We start from the raw sequence: 14,277 nt of genomic DNA, 5'->3' as shown, positions 1-14,277 counted from the left end.
TGTAACCTCCACAGATGCAATGCCTCCCGTTCGGGCATCATTTCCATCACCTTCTTCCTGAGAATGAGAGAAAATGATAAAACACATTTTAAACATTTTATTTCTCTTTATTTCCAGTATTGACTTTTAGGCAGATACTTTATTTATGATATATAACTAAGTAAGACTGTTTTTTTGGGGGAAGGGTTAAGTCATAACTTGTAAAAGGTCCCAAATCATGAAGGAAGTCATATGTACTAGGATAAATGTGAATCATGTTGCATGCACAGCCATGAGAAAGCAAGCGTTGTTTGTTGTCTGTTTAATTTTCAGGCCAATGTGCTTTGTCAAGCAACTTGAGATTCCTCAGTATGGCTACAGAAACAATGTCCCCACAACAACACCGCGCTCCAACCTGGCCAAGGAGCTTGAGAAATATTCCAAGACTTCGTTTGAGTACAACAGTTACGACAACCATACTTATGGCAAAAGAGCCATAGCTCCCAAGGTGCAAACCAGGGACATATCCCCCAAAGGATATGACGATGGTAGGAGGTGCACACTCTTATACATGAGAGACACATTGCCATTGATGATGTTGTTGTTGTGTGTATCCATGTCCTGCAGATCAGCCAGGGTTCATCCTTACCCAGTGGGGGCCAGGGGCACAGCACACACGGCACAGCCCTGTGCTGAAAGCCACTAGGCCCAGGAGGGACAGGTGGACACACCTGTGGGTAGGAGGGGCACAGTTTTCTGCAGTGACTGCAAGGCCCTGGCTTCTGGCTATTTATATGCTGTAGAGAACAAGGCCCTAGGCTCTCTATGTTTTGAGGTGTGGCTGAGCTGGTACTTTTATCCAAAAAGCTTTTTTAAAGGCAAATATCCAAGACAAGTTTCACTGGAAGAAACAAGTTGAACTCTTTTGAGAAGTTCCACATTAACAGGGCTCTTCAAAGGTACACATTAGAAGCCTCTGAGGAGAGGGCCTTTCTCAAGATCTATGCACAGGCTGTACCCTAGACCAGTGAAGGTGGAATCCCTGGCATCCTCTGTATATTAGTATTTCTTAAAAGATATGCATGGCTCTTTGATACACAGGCATAACTGTAACACCCACCCAGTCAGCTCTATGAGTTCCAGGCCCGAGTTCCTTCTCTGTCTGAATATTGAGGAAGAAGGCGGGGCACTTGTCCTGAGCCTTAGAATCACTGCATTTTTAGAGCTGATGGCACAGATTACTTACAAAGCACCTGATGATGTCAGAGTCTTGCTTGATACCTTCTAGCAGATGGAGGAAGAGAGGCTTTTAAGGAATCAGGGCCCTCTCTGAAAAAAAGAGTCTGGGGATTCAGAAACTTCTTAAAGTTCAACATGAGCTGCTACATATATTTCTAATCTGTGTTTATTTCTTACATAGAAAACAAGTAATTTGTTTAGTGAATGAAATTTAATATTTCTTTGACATAACATATTGATTACCCATGTGTATCAGTTCTGTAATACTCAGACAGAGAACAAAGAAGAAAGGTAGGGCAGCCGATGTCATAGAAATAAGTATTTTGGGTTTTTTTTTGTCTCTTTGGTAATAATTTGTTGGTTTCAAGTCCTGTAATTCACTCATACACTCAGTTGCAAATGAAGGACCAGAAGAAGTTTATGTTCACACAGATGTGAATGGAGTTGGTAGCCTTTCCAGTCCTCTGACATCATGTGGTGATTCAGTTCATCTTTGTGTCAGATGATCAGTTTCACACGCTTACTCCAAGGCTGTGGCATGTGCTTTGTCACACAGCTGGACAAGACTTTCTCTTTTCAGCTTACTGACTTTAGCCTGGGCTCACAGCTAGGGTCATGGCGTGTCATGATGTCTTTAGAGCCATACACCCATTCCTGGTCTGTAAGTGATTCTGCTTGGGCTGTGGCTTTGCACTTTATGAGCCACAGGGTCCTGGATCATAGAACCTTCTAGTGTTTTCACTTCCTTGGGAGTAGAGGGGGACCAAAACACTGAGAGTCCCTGCTCAAGGCCACTGTGATGAGCAGTGGCAATGAGGTGGTTTGTGTATACTCTTTTTCCCACCATAAAGACTGGAGTGAGCATATTTATTGAGCTTGATTCTCTCAAGCCAGATAGATACCTGTCTTGCAAACTTGAAATGAGTTACACTTTCTATCGGTCCACCAGAAAAGACCAATCTATTGAGCATGCTCAGTTAAACCTCCACATTAGATTCTCAGAAAACCAAGAAAAGGAAGAGCAGCCTTCCACCACAGCTTTCTGGGAAAACAAATAAAAGTTCTAGTTCTCTCCAACTGTCTCTGCTGGCAGACAGTGATATCTGAAAAGGGCCTGCCCTGGACAAAATTTTCGAGTCACAAGGCTATGTAGAAGACCCCACCTGGGAAAGCCATCCCTGTGCCTATGGCAGCGCCCTCTGTTTTCCTCAGACTTCTTTTAGACACACAAAGAATGTATCTCATGCTCTTGGGAAAATGAGAGATTTCTTGCATATAAATCCTGGTCTGACATAGAATTTATAGATCTCAAGGACTGGGCACACTGGAGGTGCAGAGTGGTACAGCTAAGGTGTGGGGCCTAGATGTCAGTGCTCTACCTTCCTAGTCTCCTCTGCAGCATGGGGCCTAGATGTCAGTGCTCTACCTTCCTAGCCTCCTTGCAGCATGGGGCCTATATGTCAGTGCTCTACCTTCCTAGCCTCCTCTGCAGCCAGCAAACCTCCAACTTGCTTCTCCCAGACACCTCACCAGTGGTCGCTGTCTGTTTACCTTCAGTCTATTTGGTCTGTCTTTCTGGGAGGAAGGGTTCATAGGTGAGATGGAAAATACAGATGTGTGACGTGTACTCATGCATAGGGAATCAGGGTCCATTGTGTCTGAAGGGCTGGATGAAAGCCCCCAAGGGGCAGTTGGTGCACTTGTGCCCAGAACTGAAGTAGGCTTGTTATACAGGGATACCCATGGGTTTGAAAGCACACAGTGGCCTAGGAAGAACAAGGTACAGCTGTGGGGGCTAAGGAAACAGTCTCCTCATTCTCTGTCACAGTGGGGATTGGGACACCTCCCATAGGAAGAAGATGTATACAGGATGAGATGGGAGGGGAGGGGAGGGGACAGTGCAGTCCATGAGTGTGAAGTCTGCATCTCCCTGCCCTATGGAGCACTAAGAATGGCTCTTATGTCTTTAAATTTTAACAAGAAAGTCAAAAGAAGAGCATCTCATGTGGAAATTATATGCATTTTTAAATTCCCTATTTGTGGTTATGAGCCCATGGTCACTTTCCATCTCACCTGTGGTCTAGCCTGTTGTCTAGGTTGGTAGCACAGTCCAGGACTTAACTCCTGGACCTCATAGCCTCAAATTTTTGCCACCAGGTCATTTTCAGGACAAGTTGCTGCCCCAGGTGTTACATCTTTGGACTCAACTTATAACCTTAGGTTTGTTACAACTGGTTAGATCCCAGGACTGCCATGGCCCCACTCTTGCCTCTTCCCTGAGACTGTTCCCCCTTCCAAAGTCTTCAAACCTCTGATTCTCTATGAGACTTTGCCGTGTCATCCGCCAATGCCAATACACCTTCCAGACCAGCCCTCCCACCTTAGCCCAGACACCAGCAACAGGCAACTGGCCCATCAGCCTAGGTCCTCCACATTAACCCTTTGTAGCATGGGTTTTTCTGTCTGCCACAGCCATACCTAGGCCTTGCTTCTCTTCTGCTGCCTGAAAAAAGCTTTCTCTTGAGCCTTTTCTGCATATTCTTTATGCAGCACCCAGTGTCTGGCTTAATTTGATGACTGCCTTCCAGCCTATTACAGCAGCTGCCTGTGTCCTTTCCAGACATACTGCCTGCCTGCAGTGGAGCTCTGTGTCCCATCCATGGGTCAATTCACCAAGGAGCATACCAGTAGCTCCAGTGGACAAGGTTACTGGTCCTCAGAGTCTTCAGGTCTTACCATGGGGGTGGCTAGGAAGACAATGACTCCAACAGAGCTGGTAATCAGGCCCTCCTTAGGTCTGGTCCCCCACATATCCTCTTTTCCATGGAGGATTCTGCATCCTCATCTCTGCCTGTTTGTAGTGCACAACATAGAAGTAAAGGGTTCAGGGAGCCATTTCCCCTTCTGAAAGCCCCTATATTCCTGTCTGTCTGTTTTCCCCAAAAACTCATGATGGTATAGTCATATGTCTGTTCCCTGAAGGAAACTGAAAATGCAAAATAGATGGGTACCATCCAAGGAGTGTGGGAATTTCTGCAAACAGAGTAGGCTGCTGAGGAGGTTCTAACTGCAGGTTTTGTGTTGGTTTTGCCACTAGGTTTTTAGTCTTTGAAGGCAGCCCGTGTTTAGCCCTGGGTATCCGTGATGATATGCTGTCTTCTTCAGTCGGGGCAGAGTGTAAGCAGATGCAGCAATTAATGTGGCTGCCTGGCTATCACCCACTGAAGGCCTCTAGGGGAGAAGCCTTCACATTCTCATTCCCCATCACCTGTTCTAGGATACATGGTTTCATGTGAAGTAGATCTTTCTGCTAAGAAAAAGTAATGTGTATTGTGCCACTGTTATTCCAGTCAGACATGAGTGAGGACAGTGACAGTAGCATCCCAGGTAGATGCCCTCACTAAGCAGTACTTTTGACCTCAGCATCATGAATGAATGTCATGCTGAGTATGGCCTTAGTGACTCAGACTGACAGTTCTGTAGACATCTGGCAATGTTAGCAAGATGAAGAACATTGCTTTCTTGAATTACTTAAAAGAATAGATTCTGTTAATTTTATTTTGCATAAAACAAAAGTATTATTTAGACTCAGTAAGAGGAGCAGTGCAGATGTGAACATCACCCTGGTTGTGTGAGTGATGGAAACGAGCAGGTGCATTGGAAGTTACTGACAATCCAGCCACCTGCTAAACTGCTGCACTGCCCGCTTGTCAGAATGCAGGCATCATCTCCATGACTTCAACCACCGGAAAAGTGCGTGCACCACCATATTTACCCTTCCAACTTCAAGATAGTAGAAAGTGACCAAATTAAGAGAAATGCTATCATTTTAAAGATTTATTTTAATAAAATGTTGCTCACGGGTGTAGTGTTTTGAGCAGATGAAATGCTGGGGCCAGTACAGGACACATGCTCCTGCACTGTGGCCTGGATGCTTCTCTGTCCACTGCTGCCCTGACAGCCTTAGTGTCTGCATTTGCGAAGTGGATATACAGCAGAATCCACAGGGAGGTGGGAAGCTAGAGAATCTGCTATAATTGGCCTGGAAAGCAATCATCATCACACCATCACACAGGATGCTGCAAGACATAGTTAAAATTCCAGAGACATCTGCCAACTCTCCCTTGGCTCTGTGCCAAGTATCTGAGTAGGACCACCCCACAGCCCTGAGTAGGGATGCCATTCTGCTCTGACACAGCCCAACATAGGAATATTCTGTCTCAAAAATGAAATAAGGAGATATCAAACTATTTTTTTCCTGGACTGGTGGCTATCCTTCCCCATTTGAAAAAGAAAGCAAAATAAACCCCTCTTGGAAAGAGGTAACAAGTACCTGTAATGCCAGCCCTTGATTTGCTGGGCAGACAGAGTAGACTAGATATAGTAGAACTCTTCCATTCCAGACCAGCCTGAGTGATGTGGAAAGCCTTATCCCAAAGACATCTTAACATGAATATTGAATTTTTCTAGAATTTTCATGCTCTTCTTTTTTGTCAAAAATTTTAATGACGCAGAATCATTAACTTGAGTCCACATCCACAGTATGTCAAAGCATGGCAGTGTCCATGTGCAGGCCTCTGCCTAGGCCCCCAGTACTGTTCTTGCTCAGTTGCTCAGTGACCCTGCCATAAGCTGTTCTTGGTTGCAAATCCACTGTTCATACCCATAGTTCTACAATCATACTAACGGAATTTACAGAAGAGAGAGAAGAGAATGGACAGGTGGTTACCGACCCCTCACCCACCCGGTGCAGGCGCTGCCCCTCTGCTCCTCTGAGGCCCAGCAGAGTTAACAGTGTGCCCCAGTGACTGTTTGCCCTGCGTGAGCTGTATTGGAAACTGACTATGGGCCCTTGGAAGGAATCTGGATGAAACAGTTGCTTATTCAATTTGTTTCCTAGTGTGAGGGCTGAGGTTAGAATGGGGTGGTCACTCTTATCCCAGAATCTGGTTGTTATGGCCCCACCTGAAGTTACCTGAGTTTTATTAAAATGTTTTCCCAATACCATAACTCTTCTGAGTCATAACCAGGCAGCATTTAATCAAGACTCACATTACCAATGAGGGTCATTTCACTATGGCTGTTCATTTGTGTTTGGAGATGATTTTATAGTATGAGTTTCAAAGCCTGTATTAGCTCTTTTGGAAGGTTTATGACTCATTTTGTGTATTTTGTCCTCTTTGGAGGACAATCACCAATATCAGTCTCTCAGTTAAGAGCAGCTAATGACCCTGAGGCCACAAGCCCGGGAAACAGTAGCCATCCATAAGGCTTCTCACGGGCACAAGTACAGTTACAACAAGAATGGCTAAGGTAGCCACTGCTCATGAGGGAAAGATAACCCTAAGCATTGCTCCAGCCTAGCCAAGCAGGTCCATGTATATCCCCGGCCCCTAGTGACATTATCTGTCCCCTGAATTTCTCTCTCTGAGGAGGCTGGGAAGGGTCTCTATGTTGACTTTCTAGTCTTGCTGAGAGTGAAGAGAGCTTAACTAGGATTGCTTCTGTGTTAGTGCAAAGGACCCATCCTGATATATCAACCACTAAGGAGAGACACGCTAAGCAACTCTGAAAATTAACCCTACTCCCAAGTCCTTGCTAACTCTTTATGAAGTTGCTGGCATAAAAGGATGCTGATCGAGGGACCTGCAAGGAAAGACCCCTGCAGGCAGATAAAGAGCTGACCCCAGTACCCTCTGGTGTCCCACATTTACCAGGGACATATCTCTGTCCTCAGACATGCCAAGCTCATTCTTCTCTCAAACTCCAGAAGCCTGTATAATAATTACAGGATAGAGGTGTTTGGCTAACAGTAACTGCTATGTGTACCCTGCCAGAAACAGTTTCACAAAGCCCATCATCCCTACAGCCTTAGTGGTGGTTCTTGGGGATGCTGAGAATCTTAGTCAACTGCACAGGGGACACTAAACCCCAGCTGGTATCCATAGCCACATATGGCTAGAAAGAGTGGTCATCCTCTTAATGGCTCTACCAAAGGATTAGTCATTTATAGTAGCCAAGCCTGTCTTACCCAAGTGGGCAGATGCCAGAGCAGTCATGAGCAGCCTGTCAAAACAAGGTGATCCTCTCCTAAGGTCACCCCAATTCTCTGTTCATTCAAGCATGCACAGTGCAGAATGGGCAGAATCTGGGTTCTTCATGAATAACCCCCATTTCTGTGTGTGTAAAGATGGGTGGGTTGGGACCAGCTGTGTGTTCATCATCCTGAGTACAGGGGGTAACCACACTGTCCTCTCTCTCTGCAGCCAAGCGGTACTGCAAGAATGCCAGCCCCAGCAGCAGCACCACCAGCAGCTATGCACCCAGCAGCAGCAGCAACCTCAGCTGTGGCGGTGGCAGCAGCGCCAGTAGCACGTGTAGCAAGAGCAGCTTTGACTACACGCATGACATGGAAGCTGCACACATGGCAGCCACGGCCATCCTCAACCTGTCCACACGTTGCCGTGAAATGCCACAGAACCTGTCCACCAAGCCACAGGACCTGTGCACTGCCCGGGTATGCCCAAGGCCTCAGCCGTGTCCCATGGGTGCTGGCTATGGGTGTATTCACTGCCAGCCCTACAGTGCTGTGCCTCAGAACAGGGGACAGGTGTCTTGGTCCCCTCCAGCTCTAGCTTGTGTCTGGGACGTAAACACAGCCATCCTCCCTGGCACTTATGGTATCTCAGCTTCAGGGTACACACATCCCAGGAGAGGCACAGCTTGACATCCAAACAAGAAGGTTTGGTGGTAGCATTGTTAGATAAATGTGAAGCTATCCCTTTACCCAGGACAGGGAAGTGAAGAGGTAACATCTGACTGCACTTTTGATAGTCTGTGGTCTCAGCCAATACTGTTACAGCTCAGTGGTACCCTCAGTGCTACAAGATTCAAGAAAGGTTTCTATTGTGTATTTCTATTTTCAAAAAAGAAAATAATTTTTCTTATTTGTTAAAGAAATCTATCTTTTAGTATCTTTTTATTTTGAGATTATAATACAATTATACACATTTCCCCCTTTTAAGTTATTAATTTTGTGTGTGTGTGTATGAGTGTGGAAAGAAGCAGGTAAGCCATGGGTCATGGACAGAGGAGCGAAGATAGCTAGCAGAGGTCTCTCCTCCACCGTATTGGCCCACTTAGCACTGCTGGCACTCAGAGCAGAAGAGGAAGCCATTAGGATGGGCAGGGAAGAGAGTGAGCTGTCTCCCCGGAGCTCTAGGCAGGAAGCAGTGTGGTGGAGGTAGAACCTGTACACTGACCACCTGCCCTCTATGTATCTGGCGGCTCCGGGCGCTGACTGGAGTGGTCATAAATCACTGTAGTTTATGTGAGTGGAGAAAGGTTGTGAGTGTTTTCACACCTTTGGTATTTTACTCTGCTGTATGGGACAGTGTCGGGACCTGCACTCTTTATGACCATCTGGACAACTGAAGTGCAAGGCTAGTACAGAAGCCCTGACTCCCCATGAGAATAAATACAGGAGCCTCCCCTGTATTATTAGAATACTAGTCTTGGGATAAAGGTTCCAATATGATGCATCTAAACTAGTATCAGAGCTTAGAGTCTGGGGTGCTTTGTCAGAATTTTGGCAGAACAACACTGAAAATATATGAAGAACACAGCTCCAAAGACAGAACCCTTGTCCCCTGTGTCCTCTACCTGCCCAACCAGAAGAAGCGGTAGCTAGACATCAGAGGCCACAGGGTCACTCCAGCTGGAGGTCACATTTTTCCTTGAGAGAGTGAACTCTCCTGGGAAGATGGAGGGCTGTTTTCACTGTGCTTGTCCACTGCCCTCTTAATACCTTCACTCCTCTGCCCGCAAAGCAGACTTTGAAGAGCTTGACCTCTTTCAGTGCATCAGTGTGTCTGTGAGTGCACGCACGCACATGTTCTCACTTTTCATGTTTTACCCATTTGACTCAGTAGCAGATATGAGGACACCCAGATCAACTCAGAACTGAATCCCTATAAGGTCTTGGGAACTCTAGTGCATATCACTTGTTTTGAAATGGAAATCTCATGGCACCAGATCTAATGTCAGAAGGAAAATTCTAGTTCCTTCTCCATCCTTCCATCAACATTCAAGTATTTTCCTTTTCCTCCTCACTCACTTTGTAATGATTACCATCAGTGAAATGAAGGGAAAAAATTAAGCTGGTATATTATGGATGTATGGTAGGGTGGAGGATGGATCTAGGAAGGATGGATGGATGGGTGAAGGATAGATGAATACATGGATGAATAGATGATAGATGGAGGGGGAAGGGAGTAGATATAGTTAGATAGGTGATAAATGGATGGGTATATAGATAGATGATAGATGCATGGATGGGTGAATCTTCCAAGCAGTTTTTCTGGGAAGCCTGTGGTAGCAGGCTTGCCTCCAGACCATGATGGTTCATGTGTGTGTTAGTGGGGTATGGGGAATGAAGGGTTATGCTGACAAAGTCAGTCTTAGCTAATAGTCATCCTGTCAGACCTTCTGGGTGATACATCCTTCTTTCAGCAGAACCCAGACATGGAAGTGGATGAGAATGGCACCCTGGACCTGAGCATGAACAAGCAGAGGCCTCGAGACAGCTGCTGCCCAGTCCTGACACCTCTGGAGCCCATGTCTCCCCAGCAGCAGGCAGTGATGAGCAGCCGGTGCTTTCAGCTGAGTGAGGCGGATTGCTGGGACTTGCCTGTAGACTACACTAAGATGAAGCCTCGGAGGGTGGATGAGGATGACCCCAAAGAGATCACCGTAAGTCCTTCTCCTTGACCCTTTCTGTATTTGATATGAGCCCAAGAGGGGCCTTGGTGAAGAAGAGATTTTTGTACACTCTTCAAGAGAGAGTGCATTTTCTTCCTAAATCTTACCGTTAGCTGACAAGGGCATGGAGGAAATTCTTGGTTGGTTTGGGAAATGTATAATTGACACCAATTTGAGAGAAACAGACTATGGGGTCCTTCAAATTTTATTTTCTAATAAATGTACATCATTACAAATGGTTTCTCTAGGAAATACAGAAAAAAGCATATTATTTTATTTTCAAACAAAACAGTGCTGCATTTTCCTGGGGCAGTATAGACAGAAAGGTCAAGAGTTCTAGGCCTTTGATCCTACCTCAAAGGGATGTGCCATATTTTGACTCCCCAGAGGAAGCCTTACCCTCTCGGAGGAGTAGATTGGGGGGGGGGGGGAGTGAGAGGAAGTGGGATTGGCATGTGGAATGAGAAAATATTGTTTTAAAATAAAAAGGAGAGTTCTAGGCTAACTTGAGCCATATAGTGAGACCCAAGTTAATTAAAAATAAAATGAAATAAAAATGTATTAACTGTGTGCTACAAATAAGCTCAAGCATCCAGGCTGTACTTCTTGCTAGTATATCTTAGAACAGTCCTCTGACTTCTTGTTTGTGGCAGCATTTCTAAGATTCCCATGTTAGAGCATTTGTTTTCAAGTAGTGTGGATTTTTAGATTAGTTTACTACTGTCCACTGGACAAGACCATTTCCTTTCTTCTTTTGTGCTTATGGGTATTGCGTATACAGGTACACCCACACACAGAGCTCAGAACAGGAAGTCAGGTGTCTTCCTGTGCTACCTTTTTCCTTGCTGTTTTTAGACAGGCTCTCTCATTGAACAGGATGCTCACCATTGACTTGGCTGGCTTACCAGTGGACTCTTGGTATTCTTTCTCCTTTCCCAGTGCTGGAGTTAATGGTACCCACAACCATACCCAGATTTTTACAAGGGGGCCTGGGATTCAAACTTGGGTCCTTGTGCTTACAGGGCAAGCCACTCTTACACACTCAGCCATCTCCCTAGCCCCAAGAATTTCTTTTATTTACCTGGAGACTTTTTTCAATGCTCAAATCTAAAAGTTCTGACATCTTTATACATTGAATAAAAATATGCGTAGATCCCACTTATCAAACCAACACTGCCTTACACTGGAAAAGGAACAGGTAGAGAGAGAGGCCTTCCCTTGAGCCTTTTTCTTTTTGTGCTGTGTAGTCCTGACTGACCTCAAAGACACGTGGTCTCCCTGCCTTCCCTGCTGAACACTGAAGATAGAGGTACTCACTGTCTCACTCAACAGAGGCTCTGCTTAGTTCCTTTTCTATTGTTGAGATCAAACATGACCAAGGCAACTTATATTTGAGAGTGTTAAAATGGCCTTCCAGTTTCAGAGAGTTAGAGTCCGCCATGGCAGAGAGAAGGAAGAAGAAACAGCTAAGGGCTCGCATCTCAAATCCAAAGTAGGTGTCAGAAGTACACTGAGGGTGCCAAGAAGTGTTTCTAGCCTCAGAGCCCACCCTGACTAAAATACCTCCTCCAACAAGGCCTCACTAATCCTTTCCAAACAGTTCTACCAAATGGTGACCAAGTATTAAAACCTGTGATCCTTTTTTATTTAAACCACTTTAGGTTCTTAACTTCAGTCTTTAATATTTGAGTAGCAAGGTAAATTTAAGCATTCTTTTTCCCACAGTTAAGCCATGACCATCAAGAAAGAAATGATAGTTGACTCCCTGAATTTAATTAAAATTAAGTCTTCCTCCAGTGACAAAAACCTCTTCATCATAGACTATCTCAGAAGTAAACTTGCCTTTCAGCTTGTAGCATGGACTTAGGAAACATGTATGCTGAACATTGTCCCTTCTAGAAAAATCTAAGTTACTGTGTGTAGACTCATCAAAAGTAGATACTTTATTTTTAAAAAAATAATTTAAATTACAACATTAACATAATTGGTCTTCCATTGCCTTGATATAGAAAAGTACATGTAAGTGAAACACTGACTGGTAACTGGAAAAAAAAGTCTACTCTACAATGTTTTCAGGCAGAGCATTAGATTTACAGGTCCCTCTTAATAAAAGGTGTCCCCTGTAATAGCCACGTACATACAACTCTCCCCTGGACACTAGATACAGAAAAGACCAGGTGACATGATTTCTCTGACTTCTAGAACACACACCAGTCCTGAGCAAGAGCCCTGTAAAGTTTTAGTGGCCCATGGACAGTTCAACTTGTGTTTTCAGAAGGGCCCCTTATCACAGCAAAGATACATTTGGGTTTTAAATATAAGAGAGTCAAAAGAACAGACAGGAAAACTCTGTAGCCCGTGAACCTTCATCTAGTGAGTGTTGTTTCTGTGTGTGGCTCTGAAACTGTGTTCTGTCTACAGCCAGAAGACTTGGACCCATTCCAGGAGGCCCTCGAAGAAAGACGGTATCCAGGAGAAGTGACCATCCCAAGCCCCAAACCCAAGTACCCCCAGTGCAAGGAAAGCAAAAAGGACTTAATAACGTAAGCATATGATAAGGTGACATGCTGGCTCTTACCTCTCCCTTCTCTGGCTTACTTTTAAAGCACAGACATGTATATGCCTTGCTGTGTGAGCATGCACATTCGCGGCCCAGGAATTTCCAGCTGCCAGTTGAGCAGAGCCAGAGGCTGCCTTGCACCTGCTTGTTCTCAATGATGCTCTACCGTGTGAAGGCGTCATTTCATTTAACCCTGTGCATTTTGCAGCTTTCTCCAGGGTGCTTAACTCCCCTTGCAGACATTGCAGCTAAACTGGAAACAATGAAATTTTTTAAAGCTTTTTTTTTAAACATACTTACTATTCTGGCTGTCTTTGTTTTTGTTTGGTGGCAGATGTCCAACTCCAGGGTGTGATGGGAGTGGTCATGTGACTGGTAATTACGCCTCACACAGAAGGTGTGACTTCATTTTTCTCATGGTGGATTCTGTCTTTTCAATTTATTGTTTTCAGCTTACCTCAACAATGCTGTCAAAGTACAAATGTTGAATTCTGTGTCAACCCTCTGAGTGCTGTATGCTGTCCTTCAAAAACATACTAAGTTACACAATGACTGTTAGAATACTAAACTTTCAAAATTCTTCTCAAAAATTTAAACCAAAGAGAACATGTATTATCTTGTGATATAAAAAATGATTATTAATAGAAATGCTTTCTTAAACATATGCTCGATGACATTCATAGTTAATCAGTATACAGCACTTGGCCCATTGCTCTTCTGCATTGAACTTTTTTATTTTCAACTCTGTGTTGTGTTGTTCGGGTGCTACTGCTGCCTAGGGGTTCACTCACTGTGTCTCCTGGCCTGTCTTACAGTCTGTCTGGCTGCCCCCTGGCGGACAAAAGCATTCGAAGTATGCTGGCCACCAGTTCACAAGAGCTCAAGTAAGCATTCATGACACTAACTCTCCTTCAAAATCTCTTTGTTGTTAGTTCACAGAAAATAGTGTGCTGCTTGCCAGTGAGTTGTCTGTGGTATTTGTTTCTGATTTGGTTGGATAGTCTCTGGTCCTTTCCTATCATAACCTTTCTATCCAGAATCTCTTGTCTTCAGGAAAAGTGTTTCAGAGTTATTCAAATTTTCAGAAAATTAGTGTGTAACCTTTTAAAAAATGGACGCCAAGGACCTGGTAACAGCCTGTTCCGTAAACTTGTAATCTTTGTTATAATCACTGCCCCGACCAGTGACGGTTCAGCTCAGGTTCTGTGTGGTGTTGGCACACACATGCACATGCACACATGTGCACGCACACACAGCAGCAGCCATAGCTCCCTCTTCTCTCCTTCATATTGTAACTTTTAAACATAAATCTGGCAAAACTGTGAGCCCAGTGCCAGGACCAGCAGACTGAGGCTGTTCTCCTTTGTAATCAAGTGTATGAAACTCAGTTCCTAGCAGACTGTAGAAGGAGCCAGTGAAAATGTAAAAAGAGCATTGAAACCTCTCCACTCCTGTCAGTGTGGACTTGGTGATGTCTGTAGGGATAAAAGGCCAAACTGGACAGCACAGCGTGATGACAGCCACTGCCCCTCAAATGATAGCCTTTGCTTACTTGACCTTTTCTACCGGTGTATCCTGTGTGTGGCTGTGAAGATGTTGCCCCCTCCCAACCATCCCCTGCCCTCGCCCGATGTCCATAGTTCAGGGGTGACCTGAGTGCAGCCTTCTCTTTGACACCCGTGTCATCTTTTTCAGGCTCCCTGTCCAGGGCCCTAGTGCCATAGACCAGCTGCTCATGT

The 14,277-nt window shown here is 44.9% G+C and overlaps 1 protein-coding gene across 19 annotated transcripts in view; it reads left to right on the top strand.

Annotated features, from left to right (window-relative positions):
* Positions 1–14,277, top strand: part of Myt1l (myelin transcription factor 1 like) — a 393,213-nt gene that overhangs the window by 312,673 nt on the left and 66,263 nt on the right. For 12 of the 19 annotated variants that reach the window (XM_085690815.2, XM_085690818.2, XM_085690817.2 and 9 more), the window contains 5 exons: positions 313–527; positions 7,485–7,735; positions 9,730–9,969; positions 12,400–12,521; positions 13,354–13,422. In XM_085690815.2, coding sequence (XP_085546941.1) covers positions 313–527; positions 7,485–7,735; positions 9,730–9,969; positions 12,400–12,521; positions 13,354–13,422 — 897 coding nt within the window. The remainder of the gene's footprint in view (positions 1–312; positions 528–7,484; positions 7,736–9,729; positions 9,970–12,399; positions 12,522–13,353; positions 13,423–14,277) is intronic. The other 7 variants (XM_048439840.3, XM_048439831.3, XM_048439835.3 and 4 more) reach the window with 1 other exon arrangement.

The sequence above is a fragment of the Myodes glareolus genome, chromosome 6 (genome assembly GCF_982192425.1).
Source record: "Myodes glareolus chromosome 6, mMyoGla1.1, whole genome shotgun sequence".
NCBI lineage: Eukaryota > Metazoa > Chordata > Mammalia > Rodentia > Cricetidae > Myodes > Myodes glareolus.
This window is presented reverse-complemented; position numbering and strand designations above follow the sequence as displayed.